Source organism: Quercus suber, unplaced genomic scaffold (assembly GCF_002906115.3).
Source record: "Quercus suber isolate HL8 unplaced genomic scaffold, Cork oak 2.0 scaffold_289, whole genome shotgun sequence".
NCBI classification, from domain to species: domain Eukaryota; kingdom Viridiplantae; phylum Streptophyta; class Magnoliopsida; order Fagales; family Fagaceae; genus Quercus; species Quercus suber.
In genome coordinates, this window is record NW_027069745.1 from 565,253 (window position 1) to 589,003 (window position 23,751).

The 23,751-nt window shown below is 36.8% G+C and overlaps 2 protein-coding genes across 2 annotated transcripts; both read right to left on the bottom strand.

Annotated features, from left to right (window-relative positions):
* Window positions 1–7,079: 7,079 nt before the first annotated feature.
* Window positions 7,080–8,939, bottom strand: LOC112030019 (UDP-glycosyltransferase 74B1). Its single transcript, XM_024062704.2, has 2 exons — window positions 8,298–8,939; window positions 7,080–7,852 (listed from the first exon to the last, which is right to left on the bottom strand). Exons 1-2 carry the CDS (start codon window positions 8,937–8,939, stop codon window positions 7,121–7,123), a joined length of 1,374 nt encoding a protein of 457 aa, XP_023918472.2. The 3' UTR covers window positions 7,080–7,120.
* A 3,689-nt stretch (window positions 8,940–12,628) lies between these two features.
* LOC112030018 (uncharacterized) lies at window positions 12,629–13,648 on the bottom strand. The gene is made up of 2 exons (XM_024062703.1): window positions 13,612–13,648; window positions 12,629–13,167 (listed from the first exon to the last, which is right to left on the bottom strand). Exons 1-2 carry the CDS (start codon window positions 13,646–13,648, stop codon window positions 12,629–12,631), a joined length of 576 nt encoding a protein of 191 aa, XP_023918471.1.
* Between the last annotated feature and the right edge of the window lie 10,103 nt (window positions 13,649–23,751).

A 23,751-nucleotide genomic window follows, 5' to 3' on the forward strand; every position in this document is an offset into this window, starting at 1 on the left:
AACCCAAAGGAGAATAGAAACTATAGATTTGTTTGAAGAATTAGGATAAATGATGTAAGGGATACAATTAAAGAGGATGAAAATGGGACAACCTGGGGGACCAAATGAAATCCCCATTGAAGTTTGGAAGTGCCTAGGTGATGTAGGATGTATACTAGTTCACAAGCTTTTTCAATAAGATCTTAACTATTAACAAAAATTTCTAGTAAGTGGTGGAGAAGTACTTTAATATCTATTTACATGAACAATAAAGATATTCAAAACTGTATATATTACCATGAAATTAAACTTATGAGCCACACTATGAAACTTTGAGAAAGAGTGATTGAATATAGATTAAGGCATGAAACAACAATATCAAATAATCAATTTGGTTTTATGCCAGGATAATCTACCATGTAGTTGTTTTCTTACTAACATTTATTGCAAAAATATAAAGAGGTCTATAAAGAAGCTCATATCAAGAAAGAAGTTTATCTAAATTATATTAAGAATCTGTTTAGATATCGCTTATTGCTGAAAACTGAAAATATTGTAACAAAATAATTTTTAAATGTATGGATAGTACTGTGGAACCTTTTTTAATGAAAGTTTTGCTGAAAAAAGAGATTTGTAGGTCCCGTAAACAGTGCATGAGATCCATGCGCAAAACGTTGGACGCGCAAACGTTGGATGCTTGTTGCTATCCAAACGTTCACTAAAATGATTAAAGAAATGTATTATGGAGCTGTAACTAATATGAGATCTAGTGGAGACATTACAATTGAGTTTCTCATCAAAGATCATCATTATGTCTATATCTTTTTGCAAGAGTAATGGATGAGCTCAATTTCAAAGAATGTACTTTGGTGTATGCTTTTTACTGATAATATAGTTTTAGTAGATGAATTTAAAAGTAGAGTTAATGCTAGGTTAGAAATTTGGAGAGATACTCTAGAATCTAAAGGCTTTTGATTATGTAGGACTAGAATAGAGTACATGAAATGAAAACTTGGTAAATGTTAAAACAAAGATGAAAGGGCCATGTTACTAAATAATCAAGAGATACATAAGAATGATAGCTTTGAATATCTTGGATTAATAATTCATAAAGATTGAGAGATCAAAGAGAATGTGAATCATAGAACAAGAGTAGGGTGTATGAAGTGGAGAAGCATATCAAGAATATTGCATGATCATAGAATACCTATCAAGTGAAAGGTAAAATTTTATAAAATTGCTATAGGACCAACTATGCTCTGTGGTCCTAAATGTCTGGTTGTTAAGAAGCAAAAAATTCATAAAATGAGTATAGTTAAAATTAGAATGCTAAGATAAATAAATGGAAATACATGAAAATATAGAACTCAAGATGAGTAAAGCACCTTGAAGATATGGGTGACCCTTATTAATGAAAAGACGAAGGAGAATCGGTTAAAATGATTTGGTCACATTCAGAGGAGAATGGTTAATACATTAGTAAGAAAAAAGATAAAGGAAGACTAAAGATAACATTAACATAAGTGGTTAAAAGGACGTGCCTAATTAATAAAGTAACAAAGACAATAACTTCAGATAGAATAGAATAGAGGGAAAAAATACATATGATTGATCCTAACTAAACCGTTGAAGAGTTATAACTAACCTCAAAAAATTTGGGACTAAAGTTTTGTTGTTGTTGAGATAACAAGTTGTAATTGGTACAATTTAACTCTTACATGAACCAATCACTAATACCATTTTTATTATACATATCATTTCAACAATTTTTTATAAAATTTTCTTCATCACTAGTTATGGCAAGATGGGTTCTTCTACTTATGTCAGACAAAATATACAATTTCCAACTTTTAACTAGGGGTGTGTAGTTAGTTCGCCGATTTGCCAAAATTGACCAAATCCAACTTGCCGAGTTGGGTTGGTTTTTAGGGGTTGGTGGATTGGGTTTGGTTGCCAATTTTTTTTTACAATGGGTTAGGTTTGGTGCAGGTCAACAGATTCAAAAATACGCCTAACCCAACCCGACCTATCTATATTTAATATTATTTACTCTTTTGGTTTGGTGACTATCAAAAAATTTATAAGATTATAAATCTACTTTTATTTGTGTTGGTTTGATGCATTAATAAAATAGTTTGTGTTAATTTGGTACTAAAGTTTGATTAGTAAATTTGTTATTTGTGTTTGTAATCTTATAAATTTTCTATTCTAAATTTCTAATACACTTCTTTTGAAAATATTTTATTTAAAAATCAACCCATGGGTCCAACTTGATCCATATGAGTTGGGCTAGGTTGGATTGTGTTTTTTACATCGTGGCCATGGTGGATTAGATTAAAAAATGATAAACTTTAGCTACAAAATTGGTTGTAACCTTAGGCTACAACCTTAATATCTTTTTATTGAAGATGAATTTTGACAAATCTACCATTGGATTTGTGGGGGGTAAAAGCCCAGACATACCTATTGGGCTAGGGGCCCTGTCTTGAGGAGTGCTGTACGTTCGAAGAGTAATAGTGGGTCAGGGTAGAATTCATCTGAACGCAACCAACCCAGAAGTGTAGGAAGAGTAGCATCCGAAGAAGTCACCTTTTGTCCGAAGAGGTTATACTTCTCGGACGCAAATAGTCTTGACCCAGCCAACGAATGGAAGGTCCGAATGGACTCTCTGGCAATCCCAACGACAAAGATAAGCTCTGGGCATGTCTGGGGATGATTAGAACGAGAAAATATCTCAACAAAAAGCTGCCACCACCGCATTAAATGCACTGCAGTTGCTTTTTTGGCCGCATTAATGTGGAGAAGACCCCTGAACAGTATAATCTCAGCTACTATCACTCACGGAGGGGTAAAGAGAATACCTGATGGGACATGCACTCAAGTGGATGCTTAGATGAAGAACAAGTGGATGATGAAGATGATGGGAGAGGGTGCTATATAAACAGAAGAGGTCTCTGATAATGAGGATGGGAAAAATAGTGGAGAGAAGGAGGAGATAATTTTACTGTAGCTTCAAGAGTTGTAATCATCTTTCATTCAATAACATATCTCTTCGGACACACATTTGTCAGGAAAGATGAGCATGATCTTGTGTCAATGAATCCTTAAACATTATAACGAATCACTGTTTAATTCGCAACTAGCCCAGCTCTTTCGCCCACTCTCTACAAATTCATTGTTTTGGGTTCATTGGGCTCGTAACCCACCCTTCTTGGGCCTGGGCCACCAAATCAGACCCTACAGGATTAAATGTTTTTATTATATCTTCTAACCTTGCAAAATTTCTAGAAAATTAAATATTAATAGCCATATCATCAATAAATTGTTTAATTACAAGTTTTTTAAGTTTAAAATTAATCATAAAATATAAGCTATAGATCATATAGTAAATAATATCCGATTAACACAAAATTTGACATGTGCATTAAAAATGTAAAGAACATGCAATTCAATTGTTAGATTTTCAAAATATATAGTAATGTTTATTTTATTAAGGTTGTAGCCAATTTTATAACTAAATTTTGCCTTTTAAAAAACCCCTCAATGTGACTTAACCCAACTCATGTACACTCTAGTTTTAACTTTAAAATGTCAATTTTTATTTTTTATTTTTTTATAATACAAACGAGAGTATTTAAAATTCTTCAAATATCTTATTATTCTCTTGAGTGTATGCAATCCCTCCATCCTACATACATTAGATTATTAGAAATTCTATGGATGAGGAAGCCCCAAGATGCTGGTAAGAGGTTTCGAACTTAGGATCTCATGGATATCAATTTATCTTTGCTAGCAAGTTAACAACTTTGATTCTTAAAAAAAAAAATGTACAACTGTACATTTAAACGGCTAATCTTGTAAACAAAATATGTCGGTAAAGATAGACTCATTCACACACTTTCTAAGTTATTGTTTTGATGATACCCAAGTGCCCAGAGTTTATCCTTCGTGGGGCCACATCTCTTCTACATGAGTACCAAACTCTAGTTGCTAAGAGCATCTCCAATAGAGAAGCTAAATCCAAAATTCTCTCTATAATAGATAATGAAACCCAAAAAAAGCTCTCCAATAGATTCTCTAAATCCCGATTTTTTTTTTGGCTTTTGAACAGTAGCTCATCAAATCTGATGGGCTACTGTATATTAGCAATTGAATTTTTTTGATTAAAAAATCATACAAGCTACTATTATATCAATTCTTTCTCTCTCCTCTGGATTTCTTTTTTTCTCTCACACTCTCTCTCTGTTGCTTCTTAGTGTTCTCACATCACAGAACAAGAAAATATGAAAAAAAAAAAAAAAAAAAAAAAAAGAACAAGCAAGCCGATTTGACCTACCCTGGCGGTGGGGAGGAGGACGAGTGGCGGTGGGGAGGCGGACGAGTGGCGGTGGGGAGGCGGACGTGGTAGTGCTGCAACGGCTTTGTCCTTTCGGCGACCTCAATCTCCACCGGTTTTGTCCTCTCTCTCTCTCTCTCTCTCTCTCTCTCTCTCTTTGATGTCTGGAATGTTCTTGAGGAGAAAAAAAAAAAAAGAGGTAGAGATAGGACATTGGATAGTGGACATGTGGAGGAGAAAAACAAGTAAAAAAAGATAAAAAAAGAAAAAGAAATGAACGTATGGATGAAAATGAAACGAACGAAAGAAAAATAATATAAAGAATAAAAAATCCTAATCAAGAAATTTTACCACAATATTTTCACAATAAATTTTAAGTAATAGATTGTTATTAGTTAATATTGGAGAGTAAAAAAATAATTTCAGTGGTGGGTTCAAATTAGAACTAGTAACAACTTTCCACATAAATTTTGTTGTGAAAGTATTGCGTAAAATGTTATGGACATAACACTTTTTATTGAAAAATATAGTTGTTAAAAAAAGAATAAATGATGATAAAAAAAGAATAAAGAATGAATGAAGAAATAATATTTAAATGAGATGAAAAAATGATAAAGAATCTATTTAAAAATGTATTTAAAAAAGCAGGTAAATAAAAACTAAATATCACTGTTTATTTTTTAAACCATACAAAAATTTGGTGAATTGGTTGAAGATGCTTTAATCAACAAACACGTTAGGCTGCATGGGGCTTTTAATATTGTATTGGTGTTTCCTTTGTCCTGTGGCTTTTAATATTGTATTTGTTAGGTGGCATGGGGCTTTAATGTTGTAGTTGTGTTTACTTTGTCCTGTGGCTTTTTAATATTATATCAGTGTCCTTTGTCCTGTGGCTAGGCTTGAGCTAGTGAGGTTAGCCTTGAGTGGTTGCAGGACCTTTTTTTATATTTTTGTACTTTTAGTCTTTTTAATATACCGATTCTACCTTTCTCACTATAAAAAAAAAAAAAAAAAAAGTTCTGAATGTAAACTCATATTCCTTTAGAGTATCTTCAACAGAGTATGTATAGTCAAGATATAGAAAATATATGTTATTGTTTATGTTCTATATGCTAATGCTCATGCTCTAGCAGCTTCTCTATATTCGAAATTTTTTTTTTGCTAATGAACAATAGTCCATCAAGTTTGATGGGCTACTGTTCATTCTTCAAATCATTTTTTTCTATTATAATAATTTGGTGTTGAATAAAAAATGTTGAAAGATGTGCAGTTGTTAAAAAAAGAATAAATAATGAATGAAGAAATAATATTTAAATGAGATAGAGAATAAGATAGAAAATCTGTTGAAAAGTGTATTTGAAAAAATTAATAAATAAAGATAAAAGTCACTGTTTATTTTTTAAATAGTATAAAAATTTGATGAATCTGTTAGAAATGCTCTTTTTGGTGCTTATTGATAACTCTTGGAAAGATATAGGTTGCGACCCCTTTTCGTGTATCACGTTCTACGCTTCTAGACTCATTAGCTGTCACTAACTTCCCGAAAATTTGACCAAGGTTTATTGTTTCAAATGACTTTTTAAGTGACTTTCTTTGAGTGATTAGTGATAAGAAATAACATGATGACCCAGGGAACAAAATTAGTCGTCGCTGGGCTGGATGCCTTCAGAAATAGAAAAGAAAACCTTTTATGCAAAAATGAAAATATTAAAGCATCTGTACGAGGAAAAAGGAATGGCATTGGTAATTCATCATAAGCTAAAACGGTAAGGACTTTATAAAAGAATTCCCATTTAAATACATTCCAATAGAACGAATCTAAAAAAACAAATCTGCAAGGCCATCTCCATTCACACAAACATGTTGTAAAATAGCAGAAGCTCAAATTACCAAGATTGATTGTAAAAATATTTTAGACTTAAGAAAGATCTTCAAACAAATAATAAGAATGAAGAAAATTAATCTTAAAAGAAAATAGACACAAAATACCATAAATTATGTGGTTCGGCAATGGTCTACATCCATGGGCGACGATGAACAAATTTCACTATAACAAATTTATGATAATACAAATTGGTGTAGAAACACTCTCACAAACCCAAATCCCAAATACACCCAGATAGCTCTCTCACAAATACAAACCAAAGAACCAAAACTTCACAAATACTAAATGTGAATACCAAATACCAATACGAATTGTACACAAACCAAAGAGAGAGCCACAAATCAAATTCAAAAGTTGTAACACACCAAGAGAGAGAAAATCATCAAACCGTAGAAACAAAACCAAACGGCAACAAACCCCTCTCACTATTCCAAATTGCAACCCACAAATATCAAATAACCAAACAACAGAGAGCTTCTATTTCTCACACCACACATGCTCTCAAATATGTTGCATAGCATTATGCTTATATAGGAGACTTGAGTTGGCTAGCATGTCCAAAACAAAAAAAGACTAGACTTCTTTTTCATGCACAAAAGAAGAATCACTCCTATTCCAAATAAAACTCAAAATCAAGTAGTAGACAAGACTTTTAATAAAGCTTGATAACTTCAAATAACAGTAACCCAAAAGTAATAAAATTCATATATTATCCAAATCCAACAAGGAGTCGAACCCCTAATTCATATTCTACAAAACACTAATAATTCATCTTATGCATTCGACATATGTATTAGTTTTCTCATAGCATGTGAACTTTACATATTGTGAGAATTATCATATTGTGAGAGACGATACATTTATTAGATGTATGAGATACATTCTTCTCACTCACGCATACTAACACACTCTTAGAAAGTTCATTGCCTATCCTTTTGTACCAAATGCTGAACAAATTCATTGATACGCTTGTCAGAGCTCCCTCCTTCACTGACTGCTTTCTTAGCCAACTCCCTCCATTTACTAGCATTCTTCTTAATCTGCTGGCTCCTCTTTCCTTCCATCACTTCCTTCAAACACATTACAAGTTCTTCTTTTCTCACAACTTCCTTATCATCCTCCTTGGCTCTTAGCCCCACACCCCAAATCTCCTCCACAAACTTTGCATCGGTCAATTGGTCAGCCCACTTTGGCACTCCCACCATAGGTACCCCAAGGCTCAACCCTTCTAGTGTTGAGTTCCACCCACAATGTGTTACAAAGCAACCAATGGCTTGGTTTTCCAGAATTTCTAGTTGGTTGCACCATGTCACAATCAAACCCTTTTCTTTTGTTGAGTCCACAAACCCATCAGGCAATTTATCTTGCTCAGATTCTTTTACAACCCACAGGAATTGCAAGCCACTCTCCTTCAAGCCCCATGCAATTTCTTCCATTTCTTCTAATGTCAAGGAGACCATGCTTCCAAAAGAGACATACACTACTGACTTAGGTGGCTTTGTTTCTAGCCATTTGATGCAATCCTCAATAAGAGGCTCCCATAGACTTGCTCCATATCCTTTGTCATCTTCAATCTGACCATCCAAGTAAGCCGCTGGGACCATTGGTCCGATCAACTTTGCTGGCCAGAGCATTGATATGCTTCTCGCTTCCTACTCAAACATAAAACACGAAATATTTTTGTTTTAGTAAGTATATAATAAGAAATGTGGTAATTTTTTTGGTTCTTTCGATATTGGTAACAGCCCTTTCTTTTGTTTCAGTTATTCAGGGTGAGGCTTGTTTGTCTGTGTAGTTTGTTTTTCTCTCTTAATTAAATTTTTGGTTCATAAAAAAAAGAAAGGGGGTAATTTTATTTATGGTACACAATTTTATTTTTTTGGTAGGTAAATATAAAATATAAATTAGATAAGACAATATTCAATAGTAACTTCTGTACATTAAAAAAAAAAAAAACCTTAGAATTCTATTGAATGCTACGAAATTCTTTCATGCTGCTTCTATGCTAATGATAAGATTTGAGTACAATGAATTGATGATAAAATATCTGTAAGTTAACATGATAATTAGATGATAATGGTGATGTTGGTCACATACCTCGGCTTCTAATTCTTCGAAAGTGTTACTAAATATCCAATCAGCCATGTCCAAGTTGGAAAATTGACTTAATTTCATTGCCAAGTATGCTGGATAACTTTCTGGCAACTTAAGAAAACTTGGTAGGTCAGGGAAGTTCAATGGAGGTAGGCCGGGAATGAGTAGTGGTGTAGTTTCAAGCTTCAATGGCAACGAAAGTTTGCCATGGTGTATGAGACAGAATATGTGGGATACAGTGGCTGAATTGGTAAAGAATGGTGCTCCATAAATGCCATGTTGCTTAGCAACATCAAGAGCCCAAGGGAAAAATGAATCATACACAACACAACTCACAGGAGAACCAGAGTCTTGAAACTTTTGGATGAGTTCAGATAGAGTTCTTGAGCCATTGGCCTTGAATGACTTAAGGAACAAGTCCACGTTTTTTGCTTGTGCAAAGCCACTCTCATCAAACCCATCGGAGATGGGCTCAACACCAACGTTGGCTGTACAAATGGACATGAGAGTATAACGAGTTGTAGCTATTGTGGCCTTGACCCCTTTTGAGGCTAAACGTTTTGCAAATTGGAGGAGAGGGTTAATGTGACCCTGGCTTGGATATGGGAGCACCACAACGTGACCTCTGTACTCTCTTTCCTCCATTTCTTTATGTTATTGTTGTTTCTTCTCAAATATCCTTATTTATAGGCTAGAGAAAGTGAGAAACTTGTTTTACAGTAAATTTTTTCCTAAAAAACTAGGACCACAAACTTTTGGCAAACTGTGGTTGTTGGAAAAAATGTGAAGAATTCATATAAAATTGTAGTTACAATTGATTTACCACATAAGATAATTGTGGTAAATGTTGAGATTATACCACCACACACCTTTGAGTCCAAATTTTCTGTCTGACTTTTCCTGCTCCACTTTATATTCCACAAATAAAAACTTGCCACATATTCACATAATTTATTAAATACTATCATTATTGACTTATTAATATTACCATTATTAATTAATGGTAGTATTTAATTAATTAGGTGAACATGTGACAAGTTTTTATTGGTGGAGTATAGAGTGAAGCATAAAAAGTGGAACAGAAGATTTGAACTTCACACCCTTGGTGTGATGGTCACTCCACAACTATAAGTATTTATAGGATGTGGGGGACAGGGGCCGGGGTTTAAGTCTCTAGGAGGAAGCTTCACACACATATACACTTAGATTAGGCTAGAGTAGAATTCTATCTTTTATTAAAAAAAAATGTTGAGATTATAGAATAACTCATTTTGCCCAATAATTAATTAGCTAGAACCTTATTTATACTTTTGTTTTTTTATAAAGGATCCTGTTAACGAGTGCTTTTAAGGCAATTGTTTATAAATCATTTTAGGAAAGTTTTAACACTACTTTTATGAGAAATATAAAAAGCTATTAAAACAATTAATTGTTTTTGTTCTTTTCCCATAAAAAATTTCTTAAAATAATTTTTAAACTAATACCCTTAGGACATCTATTTATATTTCTTTTTCTGATAAATAATTTGATTTTTTTTATGTGAATAATTCAATATCTAGGAGAGAAGGATTTGAATCTTATCTATGCTTCTTACCATATATCGAAACCAAAGTTTTGGAATTTTATTAAAATTTGTTTATATGAATGCTGCCATTGTGCACATAAGACATGGAAATTATTGTGTAAGGGCATTAATTGTTTTTCCTTACTAGTCACTTGCTCATTTTGCATTCACATTAATTAATTTTCCTTTTTTCCTCTTGCTTTATTATTTGGAAATTATTGTGGAAGGGCATTAATTATTGGGAAAAGTTATAGCACTATTTTTAGAAACATTTTATTGAGAATGATAAAACAATAAATGCTATTGACAGCTTTTTATATTTCCTATAAAATTGGTGTCACAATTTTCTTAAAATGTCTTTTCATGAGAAGACCCGTTAGTATCGATTGTTGGAGGCAGAGACCCACTTCCGACAATCATTGACGTTGAGTCAGCCAATTTTCAGGTCGGCCCGGAAGGTTTGGGCAAGTGGGTCAATTTGCAAGTTTGGTTAGACACCCTACGACTAGACACTTAAAAAAAAAGTAATGATTATTACACACTTATTTTTAACTTAAAAAAAAAAACCATATATTGAACTATAAAATTAATATTTGAAGGGAAAAAAAAAAAAAAAGACCCACAACTGTTGTAGGCGGCCATTGAATGAAGTGAAGGAGGAAGGAAGTAAGGATAGCATAAAGGGGGAGAGGAACGAAGAAAGAAGAAGCAAATTTAAAAAAAAATAAAAAATAAAATTTAAGGGGAGTTTGTATTAGATATGGATTAGAGGGAATTTCAAATTGGCATAGTTTAATTTATTTGCATACATGGGTGGGTTGTATTTTGTGAAATTGTTATGATAAAAAGATGACAATAGTGTATGTGGTTTTTTTATTTTTTTATTTTTTTTATTTTAAGCAAGTGTTGGAAGCAACTTATAATTTTTATTTATTAAAAATTGATAAATATCTTTAAAAAATTGTATTAAAAATTATGTTTATCCAAAAATTGATTTGAATGGATTAAAATTGCCATGTAGGTGGTCCATAATTTCTACAATTCTTTCTTTTAGTGGGTTTTTTTTAAATGAAAATCTTTATTGAAGAAGAAGAAGATTAAGAAGTAATTACACAATATTAATTGAATAATTTTTATTTAATCTATTAATTTATATATTTTTTAAATCATTCTTCTTGCTTTTTTTAATTGAAATTAATTTTTCAAACATTACAACACATATGAGTATTTTAAAATAACTAATAATGAACACACGCATCATTAGGAACATCCATTGGTTCTAATTAAAAATTGTGGGTTTTGAATTTTTTGAAACTGATTTGGATTTTATTTATTTCTATTTGAAGTCATAGTTAAAAACAAGTGTGTAGCTTGGGTTATTTGGAATCAGACAAGTTCTGTTTTGCATGGAGGGAAGCTCAAGGATCTTGGTTGGTTAAATAAACGTGCTGCAAAATTTTCAGAGGAGTTCAAGCAAGTACAAGAGCACCTAGCGATTCCAATGAGGCAATTTGATGGAAGCGTATGGCGTCCACCTGCTCAATCAAGGTTTAAATTAAACTTTGATGTGGCAATTTTCAAGGAACATAACAGCTCTGGCTTCGGTGCTATGATCCGAAACAACCAAGGCGAGGTAATGACTGCCATGGCTACTAAAGGACCATCGGTTTCATGCAGTGAGGAAGCTGAGATACTGGCGTGCAGAATGGCATTAGAATTCGCTGTTAATGCGGGCTTCTCAGAGCTAATAGTGGAAGGAGATAATGTCAACGTTGAGAGCCGTCTCTTCATCAACCATGAACTTCTCTATGCTTGGAAATGTTATAGCTAATATTCATTGTATTCTCTGTGGGTTAGGGAGGGTATCTATCAGATGTATTAAAAGAGATGGAAATCAAGTAGCTCATGTATTAGCTAGGTATGCTAGAATGCTAGATGGGGATATGTTTTGGATGGAAGAGGTGCCTCAAGTTGCTGTGGAAGCTATGTATCAAGATTCATTTCTTATGAATACATAAATGATAATTCCACTTTCAAAAAAAAAAAAAAAAAAAGCAAGTGTGTGTATGGTGTGTGTTAGTGTGTGTAATACATAAATGATAATTCCACTTTCAAAAAAAAAAAAAAAAAAAGCAAGTGTGTGTATGGTGTGTGTTAGTGTGTGTGTATATATATATATATATATATATAGACACACACACAAAATTGAGAGAATATCCAATTAGATTTTAATTGAATTCTCAATTTCGCGCCACATGTCATATTTAATTTTTAATTTTGTGCCAAATGAATTATTGAGCGTAAAAATCGAAGAGTCCAAATCCAATTAGATTCTAAATTGAATTTCAATTGGAATCCAATTTTATACCATGCAACCATCTAAGTTTTTTATTTTTTTTGGCAAGTGAATTATTGGGTGCAAAATCTAAAGAGTCTAAAAATAATTAAATTCTAATATATATATATATATATAATGAGAAATCATTACATATATTTAGAAATGTATGGTTTAAAAAAAGTGTAAACTAATACTATGTATAATTTAAACATTTTCTAAAAACTTTAATTGTATTCATGCATATGTACGAGGCTACACACTAGTGTGTGTGTGTATATATATATTGCCAAAAACTGAGAGAATATTCAATTAGATTTTAAATTGGATTTTAATTTTTGTTTAATTTTTCACCATGTGTCCTATCTAATTTTTTGTACTAGATGAGTTTTTTTTTTTTTTTTTGTTGAGAAAGAAGACGTTTATTAATTAAAATCAAAGCAAGGCTAAATCAGCCTGAACAAAGGGTAAGGTGCGAGATGGGACATCCTCCATCCACACGGTACAACCTGGTGTCATCAAAGCTAGCCTAACTAAACTATAAGCAACTTTGTTGCCATCTCTCCTAATGTGAGAGTATGACAATTCTGAAAACAAACCCGAAAATAAAGAGACATCATTTATCAGTGGTGCAAAATGAGTCAATCCATTGTCATTGTTCCTCAAAGCCTTCACTATCACTTCTGAATCACCCTCCACAATAGCACAGTCCACTCCAATCTCGCTGCCAAACTCCACTACTCTGCACGCGACAATTGCTTCCACTTCCACTGGCTGGTATGCTTGCTCCAATTGCTGAATTAAGGATGCCATTACCTCACCATTGTAGTCACGAACAACCACTCCAATCCCTGCTTTGTTTTCTGCATTTGAGATTGCTCCATCATAATTGATCTTATATTTGTTCCGTGGTGGGGCTGTCCATTTTGGCTTGGGCTCTGGTCTGAGTTTATGTTGTGTAAAAGACGAAGAGTCTAATTAATATAATTAAACCATTAAAAACCCAATAAAAAAGAAGAAGAAAAAAGATTAAAAACCCATATGGATATGCAAAAAAAGAAAAGAAAAAAAAAAGAAGTAGTAGTAAAACTCATATATATATATATGTGTGGCTTAACAAATGTGTAACTTTTACATTAGGTATAATTTGAAGAAAAATATTATATTTACAACATTTTCACAACAAGTCATACATGGTAAGTTATGGTAGAGGCACGTTTTTTAGCCCAAGCCCAAAATGTAAAGGGATAAAGGCTCGGTGAGCACAGTACAATAAATTTGTTGAGGTCATAATGAATTCAACTTTCAACAATGGTAGGTTCAGGTCCACATCAAGCAGAGTCTATGGGGCCTCAGTGTCAAGATCACTTCCATGATCTTGAACGACAAAGAGACTGGGAGGGAAATGTACATACTACCCATACTAGTAGAAGCCAAGCTAGGGGTAAAAGCCATGTCTCTCAGGAAGATAATACCAAAAACATGTAGAGGGAGATTGACCACCTGAGGAGAAGCCAACATCATGAATGGCGAAGGCAAACCCCATCCAATCTTGATTTCTCTTCTGACAACGAGGAGGATAAGAGCTGTAGACGCAGATCGAGAACTCCCCCTAGCGAGACTTTCTCGTATGATGAAGACTATTATCATGAACGTAGAGATAGAAATTCATCCTTGATCGGCTTGGGAAATGATACTATAAGTAGATGAATGGTTTTAGACCCTTTAAAACACAACCAGATTGGTTAGCCTAGATTAATTAGCCAAGTTGTTACTTAGTCAAATTATGCAATTCTACGTTAAAGCAATCAAATAATCATATCAAAATAATAAAGCAGCGGAATAATAAAAGACACAATGATATGATCACCCAGGAAACCACACGGTAAAAACCTGGGAAGGATTTGACCCACCGATCCTCAAGGCAAACCTGAATCCACTATGAAAGAATCGAAGTTCATGTAAAAGGACTACAAGCTCCCCGCTCGACTTCCTAATGCTACCCACCCGTAGAACTTACTGACACGACCACGTGCAAGCTCCGAATCCACAGACTCCTTCTTTCTTGAATTCTTCAATCAGCTACAAGCACCCACGCTTGATATTCTTTAAGTTTCAATGGTAGCAACCAAGTTGATCATCAAGATGTTGATACTATCTCTAACTTGAAAACCCTAAGCTTTGTGTAAAGGAAAGCTCCTCTAGATCTCACAAGAGATTTACACAAAACAGCAATGTATGAGCAACAATACAACTGAAGCAATTCTAAAAACGTGGCTAGGGTTTTGCCTTATATACCTAGGGGCAAAACATAAAACCCTAAACGTTTAATGAGTTAGGGCTGAGTTGGATCGATCGATCGAATCTATTCTTCTATCGATCGAGCCATACCGAAATGCCCCAATGCATCTACAGTCTCTCGATTCCAACTTTACAATAATTAAACAACTTTGAGCACACTATAACAAGACTAAACATATCGTTTTGATCATGGTTTGCCAATATTACAAATTAAAGTTCTAAATACATAAATTCCTAAACCTTTAGAACGTAACAGTAGAGCACTGAACCAGATTGCAAGGTCACCTTTCACGCGCTAGATTGAGAGAGGGATACTTCTTCAGCGATTTTCCCAACCCACATTCACCATGTACAATGGAAGAACAGACTCGGTGGAGCATGTTAGCCACTTTAATCAAAGGATGGCCGTACACTTCAAGAACGAGTCTTTGATGTGCAAAGTATTCCCGTCCAGTTTGGGGCTTGTGGCGATGAGGTGGTTTGATAGTTTGAAGGCAGGTTCCATTAATTCTTTCAAGGAACTTACTTAAGCATTTAGATCCCGATTTTTCATGTGTAGAAGGGTTCCTCAGCCTTTAGCTTCTTTGTTGTCTTTGTCTATAAGAGAAGGAGAAACCCTGAAGACATATTCAAACAGATACTGAAAGATGTTCAATGAGATAGATGGTGATTTTGATGATGTTACCATTAGCACTTCTAAGCTCGGTCTACTTGCCGAGCATGGTTTAAGGAAGTCTTTGACTGGGAAACCTGTTACCAATATACGTCAACTCATGGATCGGATTGACAAATATAAAAGGGTTGAGGAGGACCAGCAGCAAGATAGGGGAAAAGGGGAAAGTTATCCCTCAGGAGAGGAGAGATTTCAAGTTGGACTGCTACAACAATAGCAGACCCTGGAGAGATTTTGTTAGTCAATCTTCACCTGCAGCTCCTCAAGTTGTAAGCACTGTGTTTAGAGCACTGGTGCATCAAGTTTTAGAGAAAATCAAGAATGAGCCATACTTCAAATGACTGAACAAGGTGAGTGGAGATCCCTTGCGACGTAACCAGAGCCTTCATTGCTAGTACCATCAGAAGCAGGGACATACCACCGAGGACTGCTAAACATTGTGGAATCATCTGGAACAACTGGTTAAGGAAGGAAAATTACAACATCTCTTGTACTGCCCCAACAGGCAAGGTGACGAGGCAAGGTGACCAGTCAAGGTCTGGGAATCAGGGGAATGCTTCCTCAAGGCCCCCAATAGGCACAATAAATGTCCCCAATAGGCACAATCATGTCATTTTTGCTGCACCGGGGAGGACTGGTTCACATCCCTCCAGAGTGATGTCTGTAGACTGAAGAAGGCCAAAGTAGAAATTTGACCGGCGCTGAGTTTTTCGGATGAAGATAAGGCAGGGACCATCCAGTCGCATAATGATGCTTTGGTGGTAACCCTCAGAATAGGAGGGTATGATGTGAGAAGGGTGATGGTAGACCAGGGCAGTTATGCAGAGATCATGTACCCTAATTTATATAAATGGTTGAACCTAAAACCTAAGGATCTGACTGCCTATGATTCACCCCTGGTGAGTTTCAATGGGAAGGTTGTCATCCCAAAGGGCCAGATCAGGTTACCTATGTAAAGAGGCTCAGAAGTAGTGGAAATAAACTTCATAGTGGTGGATGCGTACTCCCCCTACATCGCCATTGTGGCCAGGCCTTGTCTCCACACCCTAGGAGCTGTTTCTTCAACTCTGCATCAAAAGGTAAAGTATCCATCAGGGGATCGAATTGAGGAACTGGTGGGGGACTAATCCATGGCTAAGTAGTGCCTGGTGTCCGTAATCTTGCAACAGCCAGCAGCTGAATCCTCGGACTCATCTAAAGAGGGTTTATAGCAGTCAAAGTCTCTGAAATCACTCGCGAAGGGGCCAGTCGAGGAGGCCAAATGTGAAGATTTAGAGAGATTTTCCATAGGTGATGATCCGGAAAAGTTCTTCCAGGTTGGAGCTCAGCTAACGCCTTAGGAAAAAAGGGAGTTGATGGAATTTCTCAAGAAAAATGTCGATGTATTCGCTTGGAATGACTACGAGGCTTCAGGAGTGGATCTGAGGTTCATCTATCTTCATTTAAATGTCAGTTCATCTGTCACCTCTAAGAAGCAACCACCTCGGCATTCATCCAAGGAACATTTCGACGCTGTCAAAGACGAGGTCATGAAACTTAAAGCAGGCCGGGGCTATTAAAGAAGTTTTTTACCCCGAATGGCTAGCTAACACAGTAGTGGTAAAAAAGAAGATTGGAAAATGGCGCGTATGCATAGATTTCACGAACTTGAACAAGGCCTGCCCAAAGGACCCTTTTCCTATGCCTCAGATTGACCATGAGCTTTCTGGATGCCTTCCAAGGGTATCATTAGATACCTTTAGCTTTAGATGACCAGGAAAAGACAGCTTTCGTCACTCCTACTGGAAATTATTATTATAAGGTGATGCCTTTTGGTTTGAAAAACGAAGGGACTACCTATCAGAGGATGATGACTAGGATGTTTGAGTCATAGTTAGGAAAAAAACATTGAAATCTACAGTGATGATATGGTGGTAAAAGGTAAGGTTAAGTCTGATTATGTTAATGACCTCGGAAGTATTTTCGATATCTTGAGGAGATATAAGCTACGGCTTAATGCTTCCAAGTGTTCTTTTGGTGTTGGATCAGGGAAGTTCTTGGGCTACATGGTCACGCACCATGGAATTGAAGTCAACCCTGACCAGATTAAGGCAATTAACAACTTGCCACCACTTCGGAATCCTAAGGAGGTTCAGAGGCTTACAGGGATGACTGCTACTCTAAACCGATTCATCTCTCGGCCACCCATAATGTCTAGACCTGAGGTGGACAAGGTTTTGTTTGCCTACATCATGGTGGCTTCCCATGCGGTGAGCTTAGTGCTAATACGCGTTGATGATGGTGTACGGATGCCAGTTTACTACATGAGCAAGTCATTACATGAGGCCGAGGTTCGTTATTTACCACTAAAAAGGGCCATTTTGGCAGTGGTGTATGCTATAAGAAAGCTTCCCCATTATTTTCAATTACACACAGTTGTCGTCCTAACCTAGCTCCCACTTAAATCTCTACTACAGAGTGCGGATTACACAAGAATAATTATAAAAATGGGGCAAGATTTTAGGGGCTTTTGACATCAAGTACATGTCACGCACCTCTATAAAGGGTCAGGTTCTTGCCGATCTGGTTGCTGAGTTTACTAAATCCTTGAAAGAAGAAAAGATAGAAGAGCAAAACATGGATAGAAAATCAGTTAGAATGATCTTAGTACAAGAACCTACATCCTGGAAAGTTTATGTTAATGGTGTAGTGAACTATAGGGGATCTGGTGAGGGACTAGTCTTGATATCTCCAGAGGGCATCACGATTGAAAAATCCTTAAGATTGGGCTATTCGGCTGCAAAAAATGAAGCTGAATATGAAACTCTGCTGGAAGGGATGATCATGGTACAAAAAATGGGTGGAAAGGCAGTGGAATTGATCTCTGATTCAAGATTGGTTGTTGGCTAAGTCCAAGGAGAGTTGAAAGCCAGAGATCCCAGAATGCAAGAGTACTTAAATCAGGTAAGGCATTTACAGTCTAAGTTTGAATCTTTCAATCTATCACAAGTCTCTAGAAGTAAAAATACACATGCGGACTCCCTTACTACATTGGCAACCTTCTCGGCATAAAGTTTACCTATGGTAATCCTTGTAGAAGACTTATGTAGACCTATCGAGGCAGGAAGAATTGTAGTTCATGTTAATCAAATAAGGGCAGGTCCTAGCTGGATGGACTCTATTGTATTGTTCCTCAAGGAAGATATTTTGCCAGAGGATAAGTCCGAGGTTGACAAAGTGCGAAGAAAATCTCCTCGGTTCTGGCTGTTCGAGGACTAGAAGTTATATAAGAGGTCTTTTTCTGGCCCGTATCTATTGTGTGTACACCTAAAGGCGACTGAGCTAATCTTGGAAGAATTGCATGAAGGAATTTGTGGAAACCATACGGGGCAGGTCTTTATCACATAGGGCCTTTACGCAAGGCTATTGGTGGCCGAAGATGCAGAAAGAAGCAGAGAACTATGTAAAAAAGTGTGACCAGTGTCAGAGGTTTGCCCCAAACATTCACCAACCTGGTGGAGTCCTTAACCCTCTCTCCAGTCCTTAGCCTTTCGCTCATGGGGCTTGGATATTGTTGGCCCCTTCCTTAAGGCAGCAGGGAACAAGCGGTATTTACTGGTCGACATAGACTACTTCACCAAGTGGGTTGAAGCCGAACCACTAGCAAATATCAGGGATGTGGATGCCAAATGGTTTTTTTGGAAGAACATTGTCACCAGGTTTGGAGTCCCTTGCACCCTCATCTCGAACAATGGTTTGCAATTTAATAGTAAGGCCTTTAGGAGATATTGCTCTGACCTAGGCATAACAAATAGATATTCTATCTCGGCATATCCACAAGGGAATGGACAAGCTAAAGTTGTCAATAAGGTTATAGTAAGTGGACTCAAAAAGAGGCTGGATGATGCAAAGGGGAAATGGGTTGCAGAGCTGTCACACGTCCTATGGACTTACCGGACTACACCTCGTAGGTCCACAGGAGAGACGCCTTTTTCAATGACATATAGGGCCTAGGCTGTTATTCCTCTGGAAACCGGATTCCCCACCCTAAGAACAAGTTCTTTCACTCTGAGCAACAACGATGGGTTATTGGAGAAGAATTTAGATTTAACTGAAGAACGAAGAGAAAATGCCATTGTCCAATTAACATATTATCAACACAAGCTCAAGTAAGAATATGATGCTAACGTAAAGCTAAAGTAGCTAAAGTAGCTGACAGTGGGGGACTTGGTCTTAAGAAAGGTTGTGGGAGCTGCCAAGAACTTAGCATGGGGGAAGTTAGGACCTAACTAGGAGGGACCATATCGTATAACATTAGTGGCTGCGATAGGCGCGTATTATCTTGAATATCTAGAGGAAAGGGTTGTACCTTGTCCCTGGAATGTAAATAATCTTAAAAAATATTATTATTAATACAAGTTTTCTTCACCTTCTTTGGGTTTGTTAAATTACTTATCTTGCGTCTTTAAAATCATTCTAAGTATCAAACAGAACATTGGTTATGTTTGGCTCATCGGATCACATACCTTAGAAAAATTGATATTTTTCAATTAATTTTCTAAGTGTTAAACAGAACCTCAGCTATGCCTGGTTCCTCGGACCATTTGCTTTGAGAAAATTAACACAGTAAGACATCATTCTAAGTATCAAACAGAACCTTGGTCATGTCTGGCTCCTCGAACCACATACCTTAGGAAAATTGCTATCTTTCAATTAATTTTCTAAGTGTTAAACAGAATCTCAGCTATGCCTGGTTCCTCGGACCATCTTCTATGGGAAAATTAACACAGTAAGACATCATCCTAAGTATCAAATAGAACCTTGGTCATGTCTGGCTCTTCGGACCACATACCTTAAGAAAATTGATATCTTTTAACTAATTTTCTAAGTGTTAAACAGAAGCTCAGCTATGCCTGGTTCCTCGGACCATTTGCTTTGAGAAAATTAACACAGTAAGACATCATCCTAAGTATCAAACAGAACCTTGGTCATGTCTGGCTCCTCGGACCACATACCTTAAGAAAATTGATATCTGTTAATTAATTTTCTAAGTGTTAAACAGAACCTCAGCTATGCCTGGTTCCTTGGACCATCTGTTTTGGAAAAGTTAACACAGTAAGACATCATTCCAAGTATCGAACAAAACCTTGGTAATGCTTGGATCCTCGAACCACATGCCTTGGATAGATTAATCCTTTCCTTCAAATGGCTATAAGTCAGGGAAAAATCTTATTTATAACAGACTGTGTGAGATATATGTATATATGTACAGTAAGTTAATTTCCTTTGTTAACTACTTTTCTACCGGATATAATCACTCCAATCAGCAATGATTTTCATTGCAACAAAAGTTCCAAATGGATGCTCATGAGTATCACTTAAAGCATTTACGGGCATACTTATATTTGCGTAAACCTTGACCATCTTTTTGACCCTCATGAGCATCACTTAAACCTATATGCATATTACAATACTGTGTATGTTCATAAAATTAAGTTTATGCTTTGCCAAGGTAATTAACTCAATAAAATTCACCTGTTTTTGTTGCTAATCATATAAAGCAGGACAATTGCTCTTTACTTAAGTAAGTTAGTGAAAGGAGTTTTATCTCATCATTACTTTCATTGGGTTTTAGCTAAAATGAAACTTATATCAATTTTAATACAGAAATCACAAGGAAAAAAGAAAATATCCATAACTTTCATTACATAAAAGCCTTCAAACAAAGCAGAACAAGTACAAAAAAGATAAGTTGATTACAAACTGGGAAAGTAAAAAAGAAAAAAGAAAAAAGAAAAAAGAAAGATAATCTATTTCTTCATCTTTATTACAAGCCTATCTTTTAGATCTTTGGGAGGTTCTGTACTTGTTGTTGTGGTGGACACTTCGGCCTTGTCCTTGGGATCTTCTTTTGGGGGTATGGCTAGAGTTGCCAATACCAACTCCATACCTTGAGAAGTTTCTTTGTCTTAGGAGGTATCCCTGGGAGTAGGAGGAGGTAGGTCAGAGCCTTGGACTGTTTTTCTAGGAGCTTCCCCTATCTTTGAGGTGTCCTCTGCCTGTTTCGCCACCTCTGTAGTAGTGTTAGCTACAAGAGGAGCCTTGAGTGGGTCGCCTTGAATTTCACTTGCCTCTGAGGATGATGGGACGGCTGTAGAGTCCGAAGAGCTTGAACGGCATATGGCTAGGGGGTACTAGATATTTTCTACTCTCCTGAGCACAGAGGAAGCCTCAACCCCAACTTTGCCTTCTCTGCCTCTTCTTTGGCTCTCTCGGCTAAAACTTTGGCTTTCTCGACCTCCTCCAGTTTCTTTTCCAATGCAGCAATTTGAGTCTTGGAGGTGGCCAATTGGTCTTTAACACCCTACAGCTGCAACCTTTGACTCTCGGCCTGCTTCTTTGCGTTTTCAAGGGCAGCTGCTGCATATTTTCTTTCATTCTCCTCCTCTTGTAGCTTCTTCTTCATCTCCTGGAGGCTCCTCTTGGCCAGTTGAAAGGCCTCCACGGTGGTGTTACGCCTTCCCTCCTCTTCTTTCATTTGTCGGTGGCAGGAATTGGCTAACTCTTCCGCTCGGAAGGAGGCTTGAACAGCCTGCCAAAAAAAAAGGGGGGGAGGGGCTTAGAAAAAATATACATAATATAAATAATAAGTCAAGTACAAAAAAAAAAAAAATGGTTAAGTGGAATCATACCATAGCCAAATATCTCTTGAGGCTAAAGAAGACCTCATGCCTTCTCATGGACCACAGCTTGGCCATGTCTTCGGGGAGCAGCAGAGCTTGCTCTACTGCGTCGGCCACATAGTCGGCCTTTTCGCCTTGAAAGTCCCTGATGGAAGCATCATCCAGCAAGGGGGCCCTATCAAACATTGGGGCCGGAAGCCAGGCTGCGGGCTTAGGCAAAAGGTTACTCCTCCTCTCATTACCCTTCTACCCCGTTTTGGCCTATTTGGATACTCTTTGAGCCTTACCTTCGTGAGGGGGAAGGGTTTGTCCAGCTTCCATCACCTCCTTCCCTTTTTGCTCTCTCTTCCTCTTTAGGTCAGCCTGTTGGGGAGAGGGCAAAGCGGATGGAGGAGTGGGAGGCTTGGTACGATCCACCTTTCCAAGTGCATCCCTCCTAGGCTGGGACTTTATTAAATCCACCAAACTAGATTTTGGTTTGCGTTGAATGCCCATCTCATTAATTATTAGGGAGAAGTGTGGGCCGAGCTCAGGGATAGAAGTTTTCGGGGATGAGAGTCAGTTGAAAACTTCAAACTTGTCCTTAGAATCGGTCACTTCTACCACTTCTTCTTTTTCTGAATTTATGGTGTGAGACGAAGTGGCAACTCTGGTAAATTGTTGTGATGAGGAGGCCCCTACTTTTGGTATGCCTTCCAGTATTGGAGTTGAACCTTGAGTACCCTCAGTTGTTGGGCCAGGAAAAAGAATGGACTGTGTGGACAAAGTACATTCTGGGATTGGAGTGCCCTCAGGAAGGAGAAATCCTTCCACAGCAATGCTGATGTGATGTAGGGGTGGGTCGTGAGCTTTTATCACACACTTGGGTTCTTGGAAAGCATGAGAAATGGGTGTGATTCCTAGTATCAAGTGAGCCGCTTAAAGTTGACCGTCGTCTTCATTTACAAACACATCGGCTTTGAGAATTTTGTTTAAGCCCTCCTTGTTAACCAAACTGAAATTTGGCTCGGTGGCGCATCTATTTGCAAAAGTCATGAGGTATGGATCGTTAAAAGCGAAACAACACAAATCAAAATAAGGTATCGTGCCATTCCCTTGACACAATTAAGAAATCCTTATTTAGCCCTTTACTAGACTTGGGGAGGCACTGTATAAGCCTGATTTTGGGCTGCCTCATCTTCAGGTAATACTCTTTCCCCTTTAAACGGTGGAGATTGTATACCCAATTAATATCATGGTGGGTTAACCCTAACCCCATTTTCTCGTTTAAGGCATCCACACACCCGAATATCCTAAATACATTGGGAACACATTGGGTGGGTGCTAAATGGTAGAACCTAGGGTAGTCCCTCATGATCGTCCCCATTGGGATTCTTATGTCGCCTTCTATGAAAGCGATCATGGGAATTACTACCTCACCTTCTTGCCTTCGCTTGAACCACTCCCCTTCCTCACAATATCTAAGGTTAACGTTGGGAAGGATTATATTTTGAGCCCAAAAACTCGCCATTCCCTCTTTGGATTCTACCAAACACTTAAACCTACCCATTCTTTCAAGAAGATTCGGGAGGGCACTAAAGAGAAATGGAAGAAGAACTAAAGCCAAGGAGTGAAAATGCACAAAGGAAAGGAAAATACACGAAAAGATGAGTTGTAGAGATTTTCGGATGCTTACATAATTGGGGAAATTGTCCTCGGACAGACTTCTAATAGTTGTAGAGGCACGAGTAAGTGAGAGATATTAGTAGGATCAATGTATGTGCGCTAGAGTTTAAATGAATGCTAAAGCAAGTTGAAGGCTTGATTTGGAGGTTATTTATATCAAAGGAAAAAAGGTACAAGTGGGAAAATTCTCGCTCCCATCCCAACAGGATTCTTAGCCGTTCGATCTGCATTACAGTGTAGAATGTGGGGTTAAGGAG

Bases quoted from the DNA above. Each gene is read 5' to 3' on its own strand.
- LOC112030019 (XM_024062704.2), bottom strand. From the start codon at position 8,939: ATGGAGGAAAGAGAGTACAGAGGTCACGTTGTGGTGCTCCCATATCCA. The intron at 7,853-8,297 runs GTATGTGACCAA...ATGTTTGAGTAG, and splicing joins TCGAAGAATTAGAAGCCGAG to GAAGCGAGAAGCATATCAAT.
- LOC112030018 (XM_024062703.1), bottom strand. From the start codon at position 13,648: ATGGCTTTTACCCCTAGCTTGGCTTCTACTAGTATGG. The intron at 13,168-13,611 runs GTAGTATGTACA...TATATTAATTAG, and splicing joins CTTGGCTTCTACTAGTATGG to ACTCTTCGTCTTTTACACAA.